This window comes from Melanerpes formicivorus, unplaced genomic scaffold (assembly GCF_026170545.1).
Source record: "Melanerpes formicivorus ecotype bairdi unplaced genomic scaffold, bMelFor1.0.p_v2 SCAF_11, whole genome shotgun sequence".
Lineage (NCBI taxonomy): Eukaryota > Metazoa > Chordata > Aves > Piciformes > Picidae > Melanerpes > Melanerpes formicivorus.
In genome coordinates, this window is record NW_027142363.1 from 14,507,557 (window position 1) to 14,533,818 (window position 26,262).

General features: G+C 41.4%; 1 protein-coding gene across 6 annotated transcripts in view; it reads right to left on the reverse strand.

Moving 5' to 3' along the window:
- Positions 1 to 26,262, reverse strand: part of ERG (ETS transcription factor ERG) — a 159,340-nt gene that overhangs the window by 111,403 nt on the left and 21,675 nt on the right. For all 6 annotated transcript variants that reach the window (XM_068144621.1, XM_068144626.1, XM_068144630.1 and 3 more), the window contains exon 2: positions 4,061 to 4,148. In XM_068144621.1, coding sequence (XP_068000722.1) covers positions 4,061 to 4,099 — 39 coding nt within the window. In that variant the 5' untranslated portion in view covers positions 4,100 to 4,148. The remainder of the gene's footprint in view (positions 1 to 4,060; positions 4,149 to 26,262) is intronic.

Below are 26,262 nucleotides of genomic sequence, written 5' to 3' on the forward strand. Positions count from 1 at the left end.
CCTCTAGTTGTGTCCTCAGAACAAGTCAGGTTGTACAGACACAGACTGTCTGAATTTGTCTCTAAGTGTTTGATGCCCTTTGAGACTTTTCAGATGAGCCTTCTGAGAATTTTTTATGCCTTCTGAGAATTTTTATTAAAAATGTCCTCTTTGATTTCACTATCTGGGATTCAAATATCTGTTTTTCAAATTCTGTTGGGCAAAGGACAGCTATGCAGTCCATAAGCACCTCTTCAGCTGCTGCCATTCACTTGTCTCTTCAGTCAGCCCACACCTCAAAATCATCACCAAGGAACAAAAAAATGGGTCCACCTATAAATCCATAGTCCACACTATCCATCAGCATAAATCATCTTTGATTCAGTGAAAACTACACCCATTTACCCCAGGTTAGGCTCCATTCCTGATACAGTAATTTATTTGCCTACAAGCTACAGCCTGGACTGTTCCTCTCCTTTTGAGGGTCAAAGGAACAGTGGTAACTCACTTTTTCCTGACAATTTGTTCCACAAAATCCCCTCACAGAGATGGCATAGCTAACTAAAGTCAAGCAAGTATTTGGTCTTTAAAAACAAGGCTGCTGAAAGCAGAATTTAACCCTTAGAAATAGAAGTTTTATTGAAAGATCAATATTCACAAAGCATACATCACTGAAAACAAACCATGCAAATCTCAAGTAGCATTTTCACAGCGTTTCTGTGACTACTCTTATAAGAACTATGGATCACAGAATCACAGGATGTTAAGGGCTGAAAGGGACATTAAGAGATCATCTAGTCCAACCCTCCTGCCAGAGCAGGATCACCTATACCAGGTCACACAGGAATGCATCCAGATGGGTTTTGAATGTCTCCAGAGAGGGAGACTCCACAACCCCCTTGGGCAGCCTTTTCCAGTGTTCCATCAGCCTCACAGTGAAAAAAATTTTCCTCATGTTTCCATGGAACTTCCTATGCCTCAACTTCCATCCATTGCCCCTTGTTCTATCATTTGGCATCACATTGATAGTATCACATGGAAAACGAAGCAACAAAAAAAAATCACATTAGAATGTGGATACATGACAGCTAGTCTTGCCCATACAAAGCAGAAACATAGATGCTGACTGCTTGGAAACATTTCTAACCTTTCCTTTGCATTTGATGAGATATAACTCTTCTGAAGTTGATTAATACCAGCCTGAGCAACTAGATCCCTATGTACCTCCCAAACAACAAACTATCCAAAGGAAAAATGTTCAGACTGACAAAGGCTCAGCTTCCTAGTGAAAACTGTATGCAGCACACTCATGAAACATCTAGCTCAGAAAGATAGCAAGAATGGTGTACTTTCTAGAAGTGACCCTTAGTGTACCTAAATAGAATAAAGAGATCTACTTTTGCTGTCTTTGTAAACTTCTATTAGTCACAAAAGGACCTTCACGCCCTGACAATACAGACAAAAATTTTCCTTCATTTTATGTTTAATGTTGAAAAATGTGTAGCACCCAACTAAAGTAACAGCTCCTTTCAGTGGCATGGGCAGGGTGAGGGCGAGAGGTGGGACAGCTGATTGCACAGAGACCTGCCTACACACTTCTCTCCAGTGAGCAGACTCATTAGAGGAAACTTATTCTGGAAGAGAATAAGAGAATATTCTAAGAGAATACACAAACCTTGGTATAAGCATGAGTGTCTTGTACCCAAGCCTTCTCAACTACCAAAAAATGCCAAAATGGCTGTCAAAATAATTTCTTGTCCCTTCCACCTCAACACATCAATGAGAGAGAGAGAAAAGACCATCACTCCAAATGGTCTTTCCCATGTCCCATGCTCTACACTTTCTTGTGGATTATTTTTAAGAATGTAGTTACATCTATTTTTTAAAGCCTAAATGAACAGAGCATCCCAGGCCCTGTGTGTGTTTAGACCAAAGCAGACCCTAATGACATAAACAGAACTGTGAAGGATTTTATGTCTAGTTGGCTAGCTTTCATATCCCAAGCACAGTATTAAATTATTTGCCTTGCTCACACGCTTTTTCAATGTAACAGCAGCTTCTGCATGCTGTTCTGCTGAAAACAGGCTTCTGCAGGTTCTCTTGAAGACAAAATTGCAAGAGATTTTTATGCTGCTCTCTTTCACTTGCTGTAATAAGATGCGTGCACACCCAGCCTTGCCCTCTCAAAGTCTGGCTCCCATGGTTAAAAAACCCCTGCTTCAGATGTGTTTGGCAGAAAGAATGAAACTGAGTTCTTCTTACAGTTATTTCTGAGGACACTTACAGCATCACAAAGTACTAAATCTCCCTAAATTTTTTTGGATTGAAATCCAGGTGATGAGGCATGTTGAGGCAAGCCTGCTAGTGGTGGGGCTGTTTTTCTGCTCTTCCTATAAAAACAACTGAAGAACAGAAGACTGTGAAAGTAATGCATTTTGGAAAACTTGGGAGGTGGATGGGACAAGCTCTCACACTACTGCCAATCTTTCTAGTATCTAAACACAATGCAAAAAAAGCTGTCAGGATGCTTCTTTCATTCACTGCCTTTTAACAGGAAAAGTGAGTTGTTTAAAATAGTATTTCATTTTCATTCAGTTAAAAATAAGTGCACAAATGAAGCTTTTCTATAGAGAGCTGCTGACTGGTACCTAGCAGTCGACTGAGAAGGAACTCCATTGAAGACTTGGTGGAAAATGTAACTTCAAGGAAAGACAGAAAGACAAATAGACGGAAAGAGAGAAGGAATGAAAGAAAACTTTTCACAGTATCACAGTATAACTTAGGTTGGAAAGGACCTCGAGGATCATCGAGTCCAACCTATCAACACAGACCCCATGACTAGACCATGGCACCAAGTGCCATGTCCAATCTCCCCTTAAACGCCTCCAGGGTCGATGACTCAACCACCTCCCTGGGCAACCCGTTCCAATGACGAATGACTCGCTCGGTGAAGAACTTCCTCCTCACCTCGAGTCTAAACCTCCCCTGGCGCAGCTTGAGACTGTGTCCCCTTGTTCTGGTGCTGGTTGCCTGGGAGAAGAGGCCAACCCCTTCCTGGCTACAACCACCCTTCAGGTAGTTGTAGAGGGCAATTTTCATTTACACTTTGCTTAGCACAGCTAATCTGTTCCTTTGATTACAGCAATCTTATTACACTAGCAGTATTTCCAGACAGCAAAATCCATGTGAATGAGAATTATGCAATTTCACCACACTATTTGTATATAAGGATCAGCAGGCTTTTCCCACCTAAGACACTGATATACAGGTGTCTTTTTGGTTTGCAAAAGAGAGTTACTGTTCTTCTACAGAAGCAGTCAGGAAACCATTTCCAAACAAAACCTCCAGATGACGAAATACTGAGGCAAAAATAGCGTCCCTCAAACCAGTCCGTTTGTGAGGCTCAGATGCTGCTGCTTATGTGCAATGCCCTAAAACTTCTTATCTTAGGAACACATCACCAGCAAAGCCTGCTAAGTCTAGCAGATTCTCTAGTCTTGGGTGAAGAAGCATATGAAAAACACAGTAACAACAGCAACGATAATGGTAACAAAGACAGTATTCCAGATTTGAAATACAGCAAAACAATGGTTTTTAAGGCAATAGCATGGTTCAATGTCTACACTCCTATGACTTATGTAACTATGCACTGAGTCTTTTCAACGTGATCTTTCTGTGGCTTTGACTTATTGCACTATGCTCTTTTTCCTTCTCCAGTTGAACTAAATATTTGCCACTGGCGTGTGTAGAGCAAAACTGGGGACATATGAATTCAGTATTTTTCAAGCAGTTGTACTTCATCATGCATATCAAATACTAAAGAAGGATCAAGAGGTTTTAATCTTGGAAAAAAGTACACTCAAAACATCCACATACTTCGGAGCACATCAATATAAGCCTCAGTAACAAAGACTGCAGGGCTGACTCACACAATAATATATAAATATCGAGGAATAAAAGAGCCAGTGCTGTGCAGTAGCATGATTTATAAACATGCAAGAAAACCTGCAGTATGTACACATATTCTTTAATTTTATCACTCTCAAAACATCTGAGCACTCACAGTAAACAGGAAACTAACCTTGATGTGAGCTGCTGGATCTGGGACAGTCTGAATCATGTCCTTTAACAGGCCAACGTGTTTACCAGGAGCTCAGATCCTAAGGCAGCTGCATAACCAAAGAAACAAAAGTCATATGATTGTATTTTAAAAGTTTATTTCAGTAGAAATTTCCTATCTTTTTATAGACTGATAAGCACCTTTCCTTCCCCAGACCTCCTCATGGAAAACTGCTCTTTATCTGTAATGCACGATTTTCCCAGAATAAGAACTCCAGGACAGTCCCATTATTCACATGAGATACCAGGGATTTCCACTAGCCCTTCTTCCCAATTTAGATACATACTGCAGGACTGGGACAGATCTGGAGCTGATTAATACAACTATCATTTCCCTGAAGTTGTGCTCATTTACAAGATCTTCAAAGCAGCTTCAGTCATTCAATTAACAGCGCTTCAGAGCATGGCTCTTCCAGGATCCCTTATCCACGTCTATTAATAAAGTCCATTGGAGCTGGGGCAGGCAAGGTGCAGGTAGATGGGGGAACATTAAAGCAATTTAAAATAATAAAAATGTACAATGTAAATGATGTGGAGCAGTGCTCAGCAAGAAGAACATCAAATAACTGCTAATAAATTTGGATTGATAAATCAGGGAACTAGAAAACATGGAATAAAGAAGGAACGTGAATGTGATTTAAATTAATCTGTTCTTTTCTCCCTTCTCCCTAAAAGCCAGGAAATTCTTATTTCTCATGCAAGAGGTTTCCTGAACTTTTTTCATTTTTTAAAGCAGCAAGGCACACATACACACACACAAAAAAAAGTTTTTCCTCAGCCTTTTTATTTCATTATCTGTTCTCAGATCTACATTATCTGGCAAACCAAACTGCAGTTAGCTTTTACCTATTTACTGAGGAGACATGTTGACAGACTGACTAACACTGGGTTGCAGCTTGCCCCAGAAACAGCCCTCATGATGTAAGGGAACCATTTATAAACTGTGGCACTACATGGTGCAATTAGAGGTATCATCACTTAGATCTTGGTACATTTCCCTCTTGCTACTTATAGGAGCCAGCTTTGTTTCTCTTTAGATCCATGAAAATGGCCTGTTAGAGAAATTCCAACACAAGCCAAATTCCCATTTTGTACATTTTCCTCAGCTATCTGTGGATGATCAAATGGGATACTGATGTCATGGTTTCAAGTGATGATTTTCTTTCCATGGAGCTTTATGATCTTCAAAAGCAACAGACACTTGTTTTGGTAAAAGCAAACTTTCAACAACAACCTTGTTGAGATTTAGGTCCTACAGAAACACTGACAAAACTGACAAGCCCTTCAGTTCCCTTCCCTAGTAAATTCACACCCACCACATTATTCACTGGATTTACAGGATTTGTATTTTAAGCTTTCAAAACATCACGCACAGAATCTGGAAACTGCTACATTTTATTTAAACTGAAAAGGAAAATATTTTGAACCCTGTGCTAGATCACGTTCTCACAGTTTGCATACTTTCATCACTGTGTTGCCATAACGGTACCTCATCCCCAGCAAAGAAGCCTACCCAGGGCTTGTACCACATCGATGTTTATTTCGGTATTTCTAACATTTTTGCTCAGCGTGCAAGTATGCACTGTGCCTCTCCTCCCTACCCAAGTATTTTACTTGGTTAACCCAGTTTCCAGAAGGGAGGCAGGTTTGAATATAATTTGGGAACCGATTTACTACACCTAGACCAAGAGAAGGGGCTCACATGTTCCTTACAGAACAGGGTGCCTTCACCCCTCTTTGCTTCCCAGAAATGCTGCTTGTTCCCTGCCCTGGAGCCTGTCCCCTGCCCAGGACCAGATGCATGCTACCTCACATTATGGTGGAGATGGAGCATACAGACCCCCAGCTCACCCAGCCTGCTACAGCTCAGAGAGCTTCTGAGCTGGGAATGTCTGACAGCGGTGCAGGGATTTCTGCTTCTCCTGTGTTCTTGCCGCCTGGGTAGTCTGCCCAACAGAAGCAGGATTCTGCACCTAGGAAGCATGCGTTGATCTCAAGAGGTGAGGACTCTATTCCAGAAGTGCCCCATGTCTTTCAGAACTCAGATTTGTTTGAAGCTACTGGAGTTTAAGAGAAGTTGTTTGAACTATGCCAGGCCCATTCATATCTTTTCCCCAAGAGAAGAGATTATTTATAGAAGAGAAGGTGATAGAGAACATTTGCAAACCAGTTGCCAACTCTACACCACATGATATGGGAATCAAAGACAAGCAAATGTTAGCCAATATGAGTTGGAAAGATGCATATACTACTGCTCTGCTGTGTAGTGGTGGTCTTGAAAGGGGGAATGTTGCAGTGAAGTCAGCCTTTGGCAACATATTCTTCTTTCTCACATAGATATTCATTTATAGTTACCCTAAAGTGGGACATGACCTAGTTTGCAAAAGGTACAACTTTGTCTTTTTACTTCTGAAAACTGTTAAAAAAAAACTGTGATGTTATTCCTTTCTTTTTCCAAACAGAAATATAATTCTAATTCTATCAGCTCCACCTTTACTGGCTGGAATTGGAAGATTCCAGACATCTGGTATGAAATTGCTGAACCACATGGTATCTATTGCCAGCAGCTCTTCCACCCCCACCCCAAATGTAATACAGGTCATGTTTGTGCTTGACATTCTGTCACAGGGTCTGCATGCGGCTGTACCTTTTGCCCTGCATCACCTGGCTAGCATGACTCTGATACATGAGGCAGACACTGAAGTCTGGTTTAGGGAGACATCTCTTTTCAGAAAACCAAGTAAGAGCTTGCTTAAGTGCCTTCTCAATGTCAGGTTTAACCCCACAAGGAGATATTTCTAGCCATGGAGAAGGTTTTCTTATAGTTCCCAGAGTTCTGAGTCAAGGCTAGCTTTCATTAATCCTCCTTTAACAGTGCAGGTCCCTGTGGCACCCCACCTCACAGGGAGTCAAGAGAGTGGAGAGACAGCATCAGTCCTTCTGGCAGCAATCAAGGGATGGACCCTGCAACTTCTGTTGGCCAGACACAAGTCCATCATATGCTCAAAATGGAAAAAGGCCCTGTCACAGAACAGGAAGCCTTCCCACCATATGAAACAAATAATCACTCATCATGTCAATGGAACCAGTGGGACCATGTGCATCTGGTTCCCCAGCTGAAGTACAGAGCTGCTTTGAGGCCATGATACAGCATGGTCAGGGTAGCTATGGCTTCTCAGCAGAGCTGGAGTGCAGATGCACTCCCACTCACAACCAGCATGCACCCACCAAATGAAAAGATGCTCTATTTCAGTTATACATGGGTGACAGTGCAGATATTGAGCATGCCCCAAGGACCCTGGGAAAGAAGTCACCAGATGACAGGCAGGAAACTGCTGGGGCAGTAGACCAGGCTCACATGTCTCCAAGAAAAGAGGATAGCTGGGGTCAGGCTGTGGGCAGCACTAGAGACTCTGACTCTAGAGGCTCTGGCTTTTGGCACATCCATCCCCTTGATGCATCCAAAGCATTGCAGAACAACAGCAGTTGTGAAAAGTATCAATATTGCTCATGAGATTTGAGATACAAATTCTTCTCTGATGTTCAGGGCAGATTAAAGTACCAAGACAAAACCATGATACTGTATGAAACCAGCCAGATCTGGGTAAATGCATCAAAGGGTCACAGAATTATGTACAGCTCTAGAATTCACCACGTGATCAAATTGTTTTCCCTTTTTATAGTCATATCAAAAAGATTAGACTTTTTAATGTACACACATACTGCCAAATTACTGAGAAGCTGAATATCCCCTCTGTGTGGTGGGGGGAGTATGCACCCCTCTCTCATACATTTCTCATTCATGTCACCTTGCAAACAGGAACATAAGTCTGTTTTCCATAATTTGTCATGCAATGCTCACTTGAAAAAGTATCAGGTGTCCAAGTGGAGGCCAGTGATGAGTGGAGTCCCTCAAGGATCAGTACTAGGACCAGTCTTGTTCAGCGTCTTTGTTGGCAACATGGACAGTAGCATTGAGTGCACTCTCAGCAAGTTCAATGATGACACCAAGCTGTGTGGTGCAGCAGACACACTGGAGGGAAGGGATCCATCCAGAGGGACCTTGACAGGCTGGAGAGGTGGGCCTAAACCAACCTCATGAAGTTCAACAAGACCAAGTGCAAGGTCCTGCATCTCAGTCAGGGCAATCCCAAGCACCAATATAGGCTGAGCAGTGACTGGCTTGAGAGCAGCCCTGAAGAAAAGGACTTGGGGGTGCTGGTGGATGAGAAGCTCAACATGAGCCAGCAGTGTGCACTTGCAGCCCAGAAAGCAAATCATATCCTGGGCTTCATCAACAGAAGTGTGGCCGGAAGGTTGAGGGAGGTGATTTTCCCCCTCTACTCCACTTCTGTGAGGCCCCACCTGGAGTACTGCATCCAGTTCTAGAGATCCTATTACAAGAAGGATACGGACGTGCTGGAGCGTGTCCAGGATGATCAGAGGGCTGGAGCATCTCTCCTATGGAGACAGATTGAGAGAGTTGGGGCTGTTCAGTCTGGAGAAGAGAAGGCTCTGAGGAGACCTTACAGTATCTGAAGGGGACCTACAAGAAAGCTGGTGAGGGACTATTTAGGGTGTCAGGTAGTGATAGGATTAGGGAAAAAGGAGCAAAAATACAAATGAGTAGATTCAGATTGGATCTTAGAAACAAATACTTCACCATGATGGTGGTGAGACTCTGGAACAGGTTGCCCAGGGAGGTGGTAGAAGCCCCATCCCTGGATGTTTTTAAGGCCAGGCTGGATGTGGCTCTGAGCAACCTGATCTAGTGTGAGGTGTCCCTACCCATGGCAGGGGTGTTTGGAGGTAGATGATCCCTGAGGTCCCTTCCAACCCTAACAATTCTATGATTCTCTACACCCCACACTAAAGCACTGCAAGAAAGCATGACTGGGAGATCAGCACAACTGATGGAAAAAGCCTCCAGGACAAATTCCCAGCAAGTGATACCCATGCAGAGCAGAGCTTGGCTGCAGTAAATTCAGAAATACAGTCCACACTGATTTTCTACTGGGGATGAATGTGGCCCAAAGTACCTCTCTGCAAAGGGAATAATATTCAAAATACAGGCACAGCATGTATCCAATATCAGACAATGCAGGGCTGCTTAATCAACAGCAAATGAGATGTCAGAATCCTGGGCCAGATTCCTGGTGCAATGAAAGCAAGGATGATATTAAACAGTTACCCAAGCATAGGCTGTGCAGGAGGAAGCAGCAGCAAAGCTCTGCCTTCCAGACAGCAGCTTGCTCCCAAGAGCCATGTACCACACTGCTGGTGGGAGAGTAAGAGCTTCATAATCTCAGACAAGCACAAAAAGCTATGAATGGCACACAGCATTGCAGATCTGGACACACACAGACACATACTCCAGAACGATGAATAATACAGAGTGGCGTTGCACCGGATTTCTACCAGCATAACTTCAGGATGTTTACCATTACTCACAGGAGGTGAATCCCAAAACAGTTATGCAGACTATCCCAAGTGAGAGCCAGCAGGACTTTCAGACTCCCTCACACTGTCGTGCAACTGTACTTGTCACACATTTTATAAGAACTGATGTTTTTCAGCTAATGGAGAACTTTTAAGACATCTATTTCTGGATTGTTTTTTCAGGAAAGCTCTTTTCGTGCATCTGGGTCCTATCAGCACTGGTGAGACAGTGTATAAAAGACAGAAAGGTTGGCATATTCAAAAGGCAAATGGAACATAAGACCTGTTCTCAGTGGTGTGTAGAAATTACATAAGCTCCTCCTCGTGCAGCTAAGAGCTGCACTTTTCTAGTAGATGAATGCCCTACGTGTGGTTTTCAGACTTTCTGTGATTTATAAACACCTAAAATCATTCCTGTTACAGTGGAAGCCCTTGTATAGCAAATTTAAGCCAAATTTAGACTTGCTGCACTTTAGAAGTAGTCTACAGAGCTGCCAGGACCACTAACTGAAAACCAGGGTGTAATCATTCCCGTAGTGTTGCTGCTGCTTTATTCATATCATAGGGCTTTACTGAAATTAAGTTATTAATTTAAATAGCTTTGTAAATGGATGTAAGCCTTTTAACAGGATTAAGATGAGAGAATATGAAAGCCTCACCCATGGAAATAAACTGGACTTTTGCCACCGTCTGAAGCAGGTCAGAAATTCACCTACTCTCCCTTAGTTGACATCTGCAAAACTCAGGAGCAGAAGATTGTTACAAGTATGCAATTTTGAAACTGCTAAACAAACAAATGCAACAATAACCTTGCACAGTGTGGTACCGTAAGCCTATGCCTCCCTTTCTCTAATACATACAGGTTTAGAAGAAGGTACTTTAGAGTCACGTGAGCAGACACACTCGGCTCCTGCTGGCATCCAAGGTTTGCCAAGCACCCAAGGGGATCACAGAATCATAGAATGACTTATGTTGGAAGGGACCTCTGAGATGATCTACTCCAACCCCCCTGCCATGGGCAGGTACGCCTCTCAACCAGATCAGGTTTCTGAAGGCCTCAACCAACCCAGCCTTGAACACCTCCAGGGAAGAGGCATCCATAACCACTCTAGGCAACCTGTTTCAGAGTCTCACCACCCTCATACTGAAAAACTTCCTAAAATCTAGTCTAAACCAGGCTGGAAGAGACCTCAAAGACCATCAAGTCCAACCAATCACCCAACACCATCTAATCAACTAGACCATAGCACTAAGTGCCTCATCCAGTCATTTCTTAAACACCTCCAGGGACATTGACCCCACCACCTCCCTGGGCAGACCATTCCAATGGGCAGTCACTCTTTCTGTGAAAAACTTCTAAGATCAAGCCTAAACAACCCCCTTGTGCAGCTTGAGACTGTGTACTCTCGTTCTGTTGTTGGTCACCTGGGAGAAGAGACCAACCCCCACCTGGCTACAACCTCCTTTCAAGTAGGTGCAGACAGCAATAAGGTCTCCCGTGAGCCTCCTCTTCTCCAGACTAAACAGCCCCAGCTCCCTCAGCCGCTCCTCACAGGACTTGTGCTCCAGACCCCTCACCAGCTTTGTTGCCCCTCTCTGGACACATTGGAGAAGATCAGAGTGCTAACCTAACTGGCAGCAAATCACTTTTCTGACGGGACTCCCTTCCAGCAGCAGCAGTTCCCCAAATACAGCAAGTCCCGGCAGCCCCAGAATCTCCAAGGTAGCGCACAGCAGGGGGGAGCATGCATTGGCTTGGCGTGGTGGCCAAGCACAGACACAGGCTTGGCATGGTTCTAGCTGACCGTGAAACCACAACTTGAATATTACCACAAGCAAGTCGGTAAGTGAAAATTAAGTCATGTGTTAGCACCTGTTCATGCAGGCACAGACGGCCAGGGTTTACAGTTAGCTCTACACTAGTAGCATTACGCCAGGTCCTTAACACATGTGGGGACAAATGGATGCATCTATCTGAAGACATGTCTGTGCTGTCTGTGTCTCTCTCCTGGATTTCATAAAAGCTGAAGTTGGAAGATAGGGTTGTTTTTTTTCTGGGATATAGAGCTGACCTGCGTAAGTTTTTCTCAGCAGGGTCAATCCTCCTGGAGGGAAAAGACAAACACAGTTCTCCTTCTCCTTCCCCTTGAATGTGGAGCTTATGGAGAAGGCACATTTCTATGCTACCACCCAAAAGTATCTGTGCAGCTACTGCTTATCTCACATTCTACCACATGATCTCAGGGGAGGATACAGCCCTAAATTAGCTCCTTTACAGTAGGAACTTTAGACTACAGCCAAAAATATTTGTTTTTATTAGTACTCCCTATATAGTACGCCTCTGACCAATAACTTGTTTTATTTATTTTTCTGGCGAATTACCATGCTCTTATTCAAAGCCATAATGAGGATTATATATCAATGTGGAATGCAAAGCAGCTATTCCTGAAACTCCCAACTTCATATAAAAGAGTTTGTAATTCCCCAAACACTATCTCTTCAGTCCTGGGCACTTACAAATGTGGTTAACATGAATGAAGTAATATCTTCAGAAAGGAAGGAGACTTTTGAGTCACGTCTGACACATTTAACTACACCAACCACTTTCCATAGCTAAGGTTTTGACTGACTATCTTAATACCATGCAAGGGTGTTTGATAATGATTACTCCCTGATGCTTATCCTGTTACAGGATACTTATACACATACACAAAATACCAAGGGGAGAGTTAACAAATGAATTCAAGACTTTGTGCTCTCCAAATGCAAAACCACAGAGGTCACAAAAAAGTTTCTGGATCGAGTTAAATTCCTGCTTGGTACACTTCTCTACCTTTTTCATGCTAGAGGTGCCCTGTTTGACTATTCAAATTCAGCTCAACTCCAGGCTTCATAGAAGGTGTCCACCAGTTAGCTCCGTAAGACCAAGACATGTCACCATGAAGTAACTCCTACATCATTTCTTTCTGCAGATTATGATTATGGACCTTAGTGCTCTACAGCAATGCAACTTTCCAAAGAAAAACAATGCATTGTACTAAAGCAGGATGACATCAGGAAAGATGCATAGTGACAAATAGTAGTTTCTAACTTAAATTCATTCCACTGTCAAAACCCAAACCTGTTTCAAACATTTTTAATCAATGTTCCAGTTAAAATTACATCTGCAGAAAGATACCCTTGCTGTTATCAAAAGAATTAATAAGAGATTACTTTGAACCTGAAGTCACAAGCTAAGGAACATTTGTACACCCTCTTTTAAGATGAAATCAAACTAAAGTATTTTGGAATGTGAAACAACCACTGTAATTCAACAACAGCATATTAAGAAACAACTTTCCTGTGGCGTATGTTATCAGCTCCTTCAACCCTTCCGTGGCTAATGTTTCTTGCACTTTAAAGCCATTTGTTTGAGAAAGATTTGTAAATTAGTCAATGTTGGCATTCTGCATTCAATTCTGGTACCTGAATTTTCCAGACCAGAGGTGGCTGTGTGAACCTGAAGAACAGACAGATGATGCACAGATCAGACTAGATGCTCTAGCTGCCCTCTAGCTGTCAGAAACCTATGCCTTTATTTTCAGTTTTGCTCAGAAGAGACCTGTTTCTAATAAGCCCACGGAAAGTGCTGGGGAAGAATTAATGTAAGTTTTGCACCATACACAGCATTCAAGTAATACATTCCTATTTTCAATCACATTTAAGAATCTAGGATAAACTGATGGCATATATACAATAAGCTGAAAACAGTAACATTTTGTGAAAGTCACAAATAGTTGTGTGAACACCTCAGACTTTTCAAGGATAGCTACTTACATATACATATATATACATACACACACCTATTACATACATCATGCATGCTCAGTAATAACTGAGTACATTAGATCAGTACTTTATTTACTGCAGTTTATTCTATAGTTCTGCCAAGAGTCCTGAATTGTTGCAGTTTAAAAAAGTATCTGAAATCTGAAGAATCTTTACTTAGATTTATGGGAGAACTCAAATGCAATGTCACTTAGCTTCAAGCTAACTGAGCAAGAAACAAAAAATAGTTAGCATTTTCTCTGCTTTCAATAAATTGCCTTGGTTGACATAGTCAAGAAACATATATGCTGTTCAGGAACAGAATGTGCTGGCACCAAATCTGTAAATGCAAGTGCTCACTTTGGGGATGCAACAAATGTTTCAGTAATCTGCACTGTAAAGTTGTCCTCCTTTTTCTCCCCCTATGTTTCTGGGGGATACTTCTTGTTCTAATGAGGAAAAGCCTTATTTTAATGAGCAATATAATTTTATTGTTTATTTCCTGTGTCTATAGATTCACTCTTGTCAGTCCAGGGTGCCCTAAAGAGGAGAGGCAGATAGGTGTCCTGGGGAACTCACCCATGAGACAGCTCCACTGAATGCCTTCTTTGAAGATGTCTCAGAGCACCAGTGGGAAGAAACTGCTGTAGCTGCCCAGCTTCAACCTGTATACCCCAGTCACGACCTAGCAACCCTTTTCCTCTACTGTGGCACCTCACTGTGGGGCTTCTCCTGCCAAACTCAGTTGCCCCTTTTTGTGGGTAGCAGCAGTAGATATACCTCCTCTGAGAGGTTCCCCTAAGGACTGCTGGACCTGGAGGGAAAACAAAGATTATATCAAGTCCTGAAGTGGGCCCACAAAGAACATGCCTGGAGGAAGTTAAATCAAGAGCAGACTGTGTGAACGTAAAACTACATCCCATTGCCACTCACCGAACTATACCAACAATCCCTATTGCACAGAAAATTCCTGCAGATATTTGGGCACATCCAAGCAATTAGGTTTTTGGACCTAAGATGTTCCAGGGAATGTAAAAATGGTTGCCTATGTGAAAACTTTCCAGAAGGAGGCCTGACCTAGCCATGGACACTCACTGAAAGTGAAACAATGCTTCATGGAATAGTCAGCAGAGGTGTCTGAAACACACTTCTCCAGCACAGGTTTGCTTTCAAAGACATTTGTGGTGCCTGTTTCTTCCTTTCTACAGCCATGTATGGGCATCCTCTGCAACAGCAAAAGAGTTGGCGGGGGGGGGGGGGTGAGGAAGGAGGTCAGCTTATGGGATGTCAGCAGCAAAAGGAATGGGTAAGTCCTCTGTGAAGGGATAAGTAAAACACACTAGAGAGGATGATGAAGCAGCATGAATGGCCCTTCACAATTCCTTGCAGATGCTTTTGAAACTTCACCCAAAGGACAGCAAAGGAATGTCTTGGGGAACAACATTAACCCAACCAACACAACTGGCAGCACCATTTTCTTCTTATTCTTAAAACAAAGTATAAATAAGAGTAAATTAAGGCAGCTTCCAGTAGAAATGATCATTTCACTACAGAACAAAACTAAGCAGTCTTTGAAGCTCTTTAGATCAGTTCCCCATTCTGTTACTAACTGCTTTTTACTCCTTTGGTATGTCCTTGGCACAAAATCCCTTTCTTTTTTTTTTTCCCCCCCTATTAATTTATCTTTTTACTTGTTGCATTTTCATTTCAGATGCTGGAAAGAAAACAAAAAAATCAGAACAGCTGTATAAACACAAAGTATTGAAGAAATAGAGTGACTTTCATTGAATATTGACTTGCACTGCAAAAAGTGCTTCTGAAGTACGTATCAGAAAACCGGCACTTCCATTCCAACTTGAAGCTCACTTTATCAACACAAAATATTAATGCATCATAAAAATAGAAATACAACACACCCATAGCAAAAAAGTACCCTGAAAGAAGACGTCTTCGGTAGTGCTTTGATTTGTGACCTTCACAGCTTAGTTTTCATTTTTATTTCAAATACTTTTGAAGACTGTCTATAAATAGCTAATACTGGCTGAATGTATAATTTGAGGCTCATTTTTTCAGCATCTGGATTTTGCAGCAGTCTGCTAGATGAAACACAAACCTGTCACTAGTGAAACCGTGAAGTCTAAAGTTGAGTGTTTAGAAAAACAATGCTTTGTGGATCTAAATGTACTTCCTAATAGTGAGTGTACAGCTGCAACATAAAATTTACAACACATTATTGGACCTCTGCTAAGCAAGATCTAAGTTTGACTTAGAAATGCGAAGAAACAAAATCCACATTGACATGACTCTTGCTTAAGGTCAACTGAAAACTCCTAGTATATTTATTTCTCTATACTGCAAGAGAAATGTTTGTATTCCTCCTCACACACTAGTGAAACCAGAGGAAAGAGGAACACATTTAGCAAAAGCAAAATCAGCACATGGGTTTTTTCCATGTGGCTCAGTGAAAAAGGAATTTAACAATTTTGGTATGTTTTACTTAGAGCAGCAGAAGAAAAGTGATTGCAGGGTTAAGGCAGGTTTTGCTCCCTGTGTGCTCTTCCGGCAAAAACTGGAAGGCCAGGTATAGCAAAGAGTTACAGATGCACCCATTTCTTCCCTTCAGAAGTAGCACCCCAAAAGCAAATGGGACTAGTTTTAATGTATAAAGGCACAGAATTTTGCCAGAATAAAGCTGTAGTTGCCTTCTTTCTTTGCTTTAATTGAAAACCAGGACTTAATGGATCAAATACAGCTCATGGCCCAGACTTTCTGTAGATGTAATAGGAAGTTTGGGAATGGGATACAGGAGGGTTTTCTTAAGCAGTGAGGCCCTTTATATTTAGTTATTCTGTAATTAGTTGTTTTTATTGACATAAGGCATACAGATGGGCTTATACATGGACTATAGAAATAGAGCCAGAGTTTATTGTCTTACTATGTTTATTGTCATTCCTTCCATCATGATGGTTCACAAAAGCACAAAACTAGCCCAGGACCAAATCCCACTTTATAAAGTAAGCAGCAGAACTATCACAGATTTCAGCCATGCAGGATCAGACTCCAACCACTATATGGGCATACATACATGTTTCTCCCACTTCTGAGGGTATTTGCGCCTGGAAGGAAGCACTAAAACAGTAACTCCTCTAGTAGAGAATGATGCTGCAGAAAATAGCTAATTCCCACAACCATCAGAAATAATATTCAGTATTCAGTATTCCTAAGGTTGGAAGGGACCTCAAAGATCATCGAGTCCAACCTGTCACCACAGACCTCACAACTGGAGTAGGGAGGACACTACTGCACACTGCAGGCTTGAACTCATGACCTTCCCATTAAGGGTCTTATGCACTACCAACTGAGCCACCTGGAGCTCTAAATAGATGGCAGGTTTAGAGGTAGGAATAATTCTAAGTGTTTCTTTAGCAAGGGAACCAAAATAATGCCTTGATGCTATGAAACTGGTATGTTCTAGAAGGTATTTGAGGGCTATTGCCTTTGCACAGAAATTTTGTCACAGGAATTTAACACAGGTTGACTGCACCCCAGGCTGGCCTTTCACCCTTTCCTTTGGTTCAGCCATACATGTGATACCTTGACACAACAAACCTAACTTCAAATTATTTAGCTCACAAGAAAAGGTTCTTCCAATATTTCTATAAGCAAACTTTTTCCTTTGCTCTTTCCCTCCAAAGCAACAGATCCCATCTCTAATTCTTCTGCTAAAAAATGCTGATAGATATGTAACAATGGTGAGATTTTATGGCAACTTAAAACCTGATTGCAGAGTCAAAGTTAGAATAAATTTTTATATAGCTCTACGGATTTGTTTCAATTTCAGCCACCCTTCCCCAAAGGTGCAACCTTAAGGAGCACCCATCAGTATGTTTCAATACAACAAATAATTCCCCTTCTTTTTTCTGCCTGCCTTCACCATCCTTCTGTACATTTCCCCAGCTCCCACTATACCCAGGAACTGCTCACATATTTTTGCAGTTTTTATGTCTAGAAGATTCTTAATGTCCAGGTCTCATTCCCATTCCTGTGCTCAGTGAGAGCTGACAAATGTTTCATCCAAAAATAATTTAATCCTTCCCAACATTTTTTCATCCCAAATCCCAATGACTCTTCTATGCTAATTCTGACCAGTTCCAACTACAATCAACAGTACTGATAGTAATGGGAACAATTGGATTTTGTGTCAGCTACAGAGATACTGTCAACAGAGGTGGGATCTCCAGTGGGACTTCACAGTGCTATCCTGACATCTCTTGCTTGGTGAAATCCAGACCCGCCATGGAGATCTAAGAAAGGAGAACCAAGGTAGATGGGAGAGGACCGAATACAGTCCAAAACAACTGTGGTGTTGAACTGTGACCCTTTAAACTGCTTTCTGTTTGACATGAATTTACAGTGTAGGCCAAGTTTTATCTATTTCTATCTCATTCATTTCTCCCTCAGGAAACTCTTTCTCCTCCTAACTAACACAAACTCCTCAGAAGATAACATAAACACAAAAGACACCAAGCACCATCAAGTTCATCTCCACCACCCAGCACACACAAGGAGATCTCGCCTCATGATGGGAAAAAATCCTGTACACATTTAGCAGTGCCTCCTGACTCTACTAGTTGCACCCTGCAGCACCACCATGTTCACTTGATAGGACACAGGCGAGCTCTGGGGCAAGAGAATCACAGGACAACTGCAGTGGGATGAGACCCATGGAGTCATCTGGCCCAACCTCTGCCAAAACCAGGACCAATTACAGCAGGTTGCTCAGGACCTTGCCACTGCTCTGGTCATGAGTTTCAATGTATGGCCACAGCAATGTGTTTTTTTTGTTGTTGTTTGTTTTGGTTTTCTTTTTTTTCTTCTTTCTAATCATAGTTTCTGTTTCTGCTGCTGCAATTTAAACTGCTTGGGCTTTTGCTACATGCATCTGAGTAGAGTGTAGCTCTCTTCTCTCAGTATTCCCATTATGCAGCCAAAGACTGCAATAATATATTTTTATGTGTCTATTCTGAAAACTTTGGACCTTTTTCATTCATGCTTTTGATCTCTTTATTCAGTACTCCACTGGCTTGCTAAAATTACTGCTGCAATTCAACTCAACTAGAAAGATTTAAAATCCATCTCTGTGGGTGCATCTGTGGCTCTGTGTAGTCTTAAGTGTGAAGGCAACATATGAACCCTTAAAATAGGAAAGTAGGATATGTTTCATTTCTGATGCATTGTAAGTATCTCATACTAACTAGTGAAGTCAAAATGAACAGGCACGTGGCTATGCTGGACTTAGCAGTTCCTCTAACCACTGGCTTGCCATGTCACAACTAAAATATGACCATAAATTTAGTAAGCACTGAAGGCCCTGGTGAAGCTCTAAAAGTTCATATTGTGTTCTCTAAAATTGTTTCCCGTTAGAAAAGGACATATATGTCAGTTTCAAAGAGCTTTTCAAGACATATTAGTATGTAGATTAAGATTTTTGTTCTCTGTAATATCAGCCTTGTGTTCCCATACACAAATGTAGCCCTAGAAGCAAAGGAAAATAAATTTTAAAAAAGGACAGCAGCAAGTTCAAAGAATTTAACTGTGATGCAAAACAACACTTCCTTTAAATGTAGATCAAATTTCTTCCACTAGCCTTTCCACCCCAAGTGATGACTCATCTTTGTGCAACCTGCTAATGAGATATAACTGGGCTGAAAAAGAATCAAGTCAGCAATTGTCATTTCCACTGTCTTTGATGCTTGCTGTTGCAGTATGTCATCATTTTAAACATAGCAGTTTACTTTTAGAGTGTTTGCAGTACTGGTTGTATATTATTCACATGCTTCGGCTTCAAGCAGCTCATACCTTGCAGAGGAACCCCTTGAGTAGCTAACTGACTCAGTCTCAGATATGAATTACAAAGATCAAAGGCCCACCCAGATCCTGCTAGGCTCCCACCCATCTAAGCAAACTTCAGATTTTACCCAAACTAATACAGAAATTAGAGTAGAGGAGAGAGAACTCTGAGATTGGTCAATACACTCAAATGGGGAAAGCAAAACAATCAAATTTCATTGCCATAGAAGGATGTTTATGGTGGAGGAAAGTTAACAAAGATGGTATTAGTAACATGTATGATGCACTTCCTTTAGGGCATACAGAAACAGTATGTATTGCCCAAGGACTCTGGACACATGAACTTGATGTGACAAACTGGTTTTTAAGTGCCAAGTGGCTTCAGAATGACTCAGGATTTTCCCCAGACAGTATCACACCACCACAGATCCTATAATATTAATTCCATTTTGCCACAAGTTACTGCTCCAAATATCCTTTTCCTCCTCTTCTTTGCAGAAAGGCAGGAGGAGACAAGAGTTGGTGTTTTCAGAAACTACACAAAGTGAAACAATTAGAAAATCCCCTCTTCTGAAGCCTGCAGGGCAGCTGGGGACTCACATACTACACATACCATCTCAGGGAGACCATTTTCACCATCAATGGAAAATCAATGTGCTTCAAAGTATCTTCTCTTCTCCACTGGCTACAGATCGTAGTACTGACGGAATTTAATGGCAATAAAACACCCTTCACAGAGGTTCTGCATAGCTGGGAGTAAGCAGGGCACTGTAGTCAAGGGGTAACAAGCAGGCCTACTTTATATCTGTGAAACAATTAGTCATTAATTAGACCAGTTTCACATTTGGAAAAGGGGAACAGCTTTAATTAGAGTGGAATTATATCCCTCTGACAGACTTCAGAGGGAACTCTAATGACAGGATGCAAACTATAAAGTCTGCCAGGCTTTTACAACATGTAATAGCTTATGGAGCATATTGTAAGTATACAGTCATTTCAGTATGTGTAGCAACCATCTGCAAAAAAACCTCACATCTCTGCCAGGATAAGAGTAACTAAATGGGGGGAGAAAAGAATTTTAAAACAGTAACCAAATCCCCAGCTTGGATCAAGCATCTTCATAACTACATTTGGGCAGCTTCTCTCCCTAATCTAGAAACTCTTTTTTTCCCCATGGAATTCTTGCCACAGAATATAAAGAAAACATGAAGTACCACTTAAGGAGATATGTATTTAGTGTCTAGCTACAAGGTATACATTTTCCTTCCAGTCATTCTTTTGTTTAGCTATTAACTAGAGGAAGGTTCTGCACATGAATTTGCATCTAAATAAGTAAAATTAATTTAATTGATACCTTCTGTTACGCTGAGGCTGAAAATGGACACTGGTCTCAACACAAAAGTTTCTTGGAAGCTGCAAACACATAGTTTCCATTGACTTTGCTCAAACCCCCTCACACAGGGATAAAAGGCAAATCTTCCATTGCAAGCTATGGGAGCACTCTATAGAATCCAAAAAGAGCTGGCTTTGAGGCAGGGCAATCCAATGAAAGATATTTACCTAAAAATACAAGCCTATTCCTATCCTCTGAAATCAAAATCAAGCCAGATGGAGTCACAAGCAGAGCATGTTAAAACCCTGCAGAGCAGAGAACAAGACAATGTGGTATTGGTGATGCGAATACTGCTGGTATTTTTATTTCTTGGTAGGAATCATTCCAAACAAGGTACTTTCTTAGGGATGGTGACCTCATGGAAGTTTTTTTCAGTGGGAAAAAAAAAAAAAAAAAAAAAAAAAAAGAGGCAGCTTTTAGCAACCCCTAACTCTTAGAAGATTTCAATCCAGTTTACAGAAGAGTCCTGCTTCCAACAGGTTTTGTGGGAACTAAGAAAAGCCCCATCTCCTCTCCCCAACTTCTCCCTGCCTTGGTGAGTCAGTGCCTGCTGCACTCACCTAGCTGATGGAGGAGGCAAGGCCAGCTCTGCCCTGTGCCTGTGTCACAGTCCACCCTGTACAGGAGCATGCTCCACAGGGAAATGCAATAAGGTAGTTGAAGGCACAATGGGCCTTTTAACTTTTGGCAGCACTATGTGTTACACAAATAATTAGACATTGGATGTAACAAGGATGTGTCCAATTTGCCACATGTTTCAACCATGGGGCTACAGTCTTTTTCACCCTATGACTAAGCACTTCCCTCAAAAATAGACTCATCTGCTACAGAGGAAGGCAGATCTGACATCACCCTTTAATACTAGAACCACAGAATTGTCAAGGTTGGAAGAGACTTTCATGATTATCAGGTCCAAAGACTAGCCTAGAGCTTGCAATCCCATGACTACTGCTAAAACTGGACCACTAAAACTGGCCCACTAAAACATGTCCCCCTAAGCACCACATCCACATGTCTTTTAAATACCTGCAGGAATGGTAATTCCACCACCTCCCTGGGCAGCCCATTCCAATGCTTGATAATCCTTTCTGTGAAGACATTATTCCCAATATCCAACCTAAACCTCTCTTGGCAGAATTTGAGGCCATTTCCTCTTGTCCTGTCACCTGCTGCATGTGAGAAGAGACCAACCCCCACTTTGCTCCAACCTCCTTTCAAGTAATTGTAGAAGGTGATGAGTTCTCCCCGCAGCCTTCTCTTCTGAAGGCTGAACAGCCCCAGTTCCCTCAATCATTCCTCATCAGACTTGTGATCAAGGCCCTTCACCACCTTGGTTGCTCTTCTTGGGACACATTTCAGCACCTCAATGTTCCTCTTGTAGTGAGGTACCCAAAACTGAACATAATATTCAAGGTGTGGCCTCACCAGTGCCAAGTAGAAGGGGATAATTACATCCCTAGACATGCTGGCCACTATTCTTGATGCAAGACAGGATGCCATTGGTCTTCCTAGCCACCTAAGCACACTGCTGGCTCATATTCAGCTGGCCATCAAACAACACCCCCAGGTCCTTCTCCATGGAGCAGCTCACCACCCACATAATGAAGATATCCCAAACAGGAGATTCCATTTTATATCCACACTATTTAAACCACAGTAGGTATTTGAACTGAAGTCTGAGTGTTCAGAGAGCCCTGGAAAATGCATTCCTATAGACCAGTAAGGGAATCACATTTGTGAGTGTCTAAGGATGTAACACGAATTGCTCAGGGATAACACCTCCAATGGTAGGATCCGTAACAGTGCTAAAGGTGCATACAGAATAAACCAAAATATTATCCTAAGTGTTTAAAAACATGATTGTGGACACCCACTCAATGTTCTGGAATTCTGTGAAACAAATGAAAGGGATTTAAAAATAATAACTTGGGCTTAGGAACAAGAACTCCTTACAGAGAATTTCCTGCCCCTTATAAATGTGCCCTCTTCTCATCTTCGCTATGGAAAAATGTGATACTTCTGGTAATTGAATCTCAAGGTATTTAAGACTACAGATTTAAACCACTGCCTTGGTTGCCAGTTACAAACTTGTTGTAAACTAACATGAGTGATGACCCCACCCCTGCCAGCATGCTCTTCCTGCATGCACTCATATGAATTAACAGGTAAACAATGCACCCAAAATACGTAGCTATTATTTTTTGCAACTGCTGGGGGGAAAAAATTATTCCAAGAGTAATTTCATAGGCAGATTCCTTGCTCAACTAACATGTCTCTAACACAGTTAGTAGGTGAAAAGTAAATAGAGGAAAGTAAGGAGATATTTTATTTCTTAAAAGATGTTGCTTTCCATAGGAAAGAACAAAAGATAATGGCAAAGCAAAAGTGGAATAATACATTAGCCAGCTGTCATGTCAGAAGATAAAGGAGGATAACCAATACCCTACTTTGTGCCACACTACTCTCTACTATATTCTTCAGAATGAAGTGACAAAAACACACATTGCCTTGTATCTCCAGGCTGCCCAAGGGTATTATGGCCACTGTAGCCTTTTAGACTCTCTCTTATCTTGGAAAACAGCATGCCTGTAAAAAGAGAGCATGGCAGCCAGCGTGACAGAAGTTACCACATAGTTACAACACAGCAGAAAGGCAGTTCTGAACTACCTGCTCATGAAGAGATCCCTATCATATTACAGTAGAGTGGCCAGACAGCTACAGCCATGTAGACTTTTTGAAAGAAAAGACAAAGTTGCCTCAAATTTGCCAAGAGACAGGCACAGATTCAGGTTGCTTCATAATTTTAATTCATGACAAAATATTTTTTTTCCCAGAATATTTTGCTTCCATTGCATTTTGCCTCTTTAGATACAATATTCCTCATCTTTATCACCATCACCTGTAAATTTTGATGCATCAGCTTTGTTTACTTCTGGAAAATGAAACCTCAGAATATCACTGTTGAAAATACTTATGTTACTGTCATTCCATCACTCAAAATGTTCTTAACTCTCATATTCTTATGATAGTTAAAAGAAATGAGACAGCAGCATTCCCTAACCGCCTTTAGTTATCCAGGAAACAATGGCTGCCTGTCATTTCACTTCAGCAGTGGTGGGATACTAAGGAAAGACAAAGATAACATTAGTACAAATATTTTCTCAGAATGTTGTTTCTTCCCATGGCAGCAAGAAGTACAGGCAACTGTTTTCCAAGCGGGCTGTCAATTTTGGCAGCCCAATCGCAACAAGAAAGAGGCCAGGGTTTCAAAAACTGCTCAGCAGCCATCTGCTAAAAGTAAAACTCAAAAGAAGATAAGGAACATCCAAAGTAATTAATTACTTCAAATAGCTTAATTACAATTCATAAAGAAAAATTACCCTAACCTACATTATTATGATCTGCTTAACATTTACCCATTTGTTTTGCATTATTTTGGGTCTGAATGTAGTTGTATTTTCCTTGCACTTGGTGTGGAACAAATAATTTAGCAGCAAAGTGTGCAAACAGGCTGACACATACACTCTTAAACTCCACTGAGTATACACCTCTGAAAGATTGACAGAACATAGACCATCATCTGGTCCTGAATTCCTTCTCCAATACATGCTATACATTTCTTCTATTTCTTCTGGCTAGCATGATAATATAAAAAAAGCAGTAAGTTCTCAAAGATATCAGTAAATTGGGACATTCCTTCTGAGCCCTTTCTCTTTATTAGCTATAGTGCCACTCAGTTTTCCAGGCTCTCTCTGGATGTTTGGAGCAGCAGACATACGGCCATTGCTGTTGCCAGAGGAGGAGCAGGATGGGTGGCCAGTGAGCACCCACAGCCAAGGCTAATTGTAACAGCAAGAACTGTCTGGAAAATACCCATCAAATGGTTGGGAGGGCAAGAAAAACTTCCTGACTTATGGCCACCAAGCCACATTTGGAGCTACCAGTGTGCCTGGTGAATTGGTAGCAGCAGATACGCTCATAAGTTTACTGGTCAGACGGCATCTCTTTGGTTGATATTTACCAGCATGGACGAGTCTCCATGCAGCATTGTAGCTGGCTCCCTTGTATACTGAGGTCTTGTACTGATGAGATCTGGATGGATAGTTTCACATGGTACAAAACAAAAATGTTGCCGTAAAGTCCAGACAAATTTATGTTTGGGGGGGAATGTCTTCCCTTGAAATTCCTGTTCTCATATTTCCCTCTGCCTGAGACTTTATCTCTTCTCCTCATCTTGGGGAAGCTATGGGAATGAAAAAAACAGGAGACTTTGTCAAGAGCAAGACTGGACTGTTAATCACTTAAATAAATGAACCTATAAAACTCAAATATCCTTGCAGTACATAAAATAAAGCCGTCCTAATGGTGACAGTTTAATTCTAACTACTCTCTGCCAAAGTTTCATTCTGGGTACTAATGCACAGGTTGTCCCAAGGAGTAGCATATGCCCCTTCTTTGCTAATTTCGAGACACTTTTTTTTCAGTGCACACAGTTCAAGATAAATCAGATGTTAAAGGAAATATTTATGATCTCCAGAACTCAATAAACCGCATTTACGCTTACAGTACCTTGGCTCTTTCTGGGCTGAAAAGACTATAAGACCTCATGTATAGTTGTATAAATAAATGGATTTATGAAATTTAGTAACAGGAGCTCTTGTGACTCATAGGAGTCTTTGGAAAAATCCACACTAATCTATTAATAATAAAGAATCTGTAATGCTAAAATTGCAAACCCCAGCATGTCCTCTCTTCTTAGCATACCAGAGACTATTTTTTTTGGGGGGTAACAGTAGCATATTCAAGACAGCATAAGCTTCACACAAGCCTAGTTGAAATCCTGAAGTCGGATACCTAGAAATAAGAGCAATTCCATGCATGGTGTTGGATATTCAGCAAAATTCTTAGCTCAGTATAAAAAGCTAATATTTTTAAATGAGATAAATATGAAAGTGCCCAATAAAATCAGTTAATGTAGAATTCCTAGCATTATCACAGTATCACAGAATCACAGAATCAACCAGGTTGGAAAAGACCTTCAAGATCATCAAGTCCAACCTACTACCCATAAAATTCTTTTAGAACCTGTAAGTAGTAACAAAAGACGGAAATAGCATGAACAATTTCCAAATGATACCTTGATCATATTATACAACCATTATCACGAGGCATGGTGTGGGGTTTGATCTTCAGTTTTGCATAGAAGAGATGCAAGAAAACCAGCAGATTTTGTTCGACTGTGTATTGAATTGTCTCCATTTCTTGCTGCTCCTACATTAGAAATTCACGCTATACCAAACACACACTGAAGTACAGAAGATGCTAGACAGGAGAGCTGGAAGCTGACACAGACGAAGATGTTGCTGGTGGTTTGATACCAAACATTTGGCTAGGACATACTTTACAGTATTGACATCTTGCATAATGTGATAAGGTTTCAGAATTATAACCCACAGACAAATTAAGTGCTCCCTGCTTTAAAGAATTATTTCCCAAGCTGTTTACAGATATACAGGTGTGACTGAGCCACTTGTCTTACATTTCAAGATTTTCTTTATAAGCACCGGGTCTAGGGACTTAAAAGGTTTTGATTGTACACCACAATTCTGCTACAAGGTGTCATTTCCACAGCAAACTATACACACATGAAATTCAGCAGCAGTTCGCAGAGATCT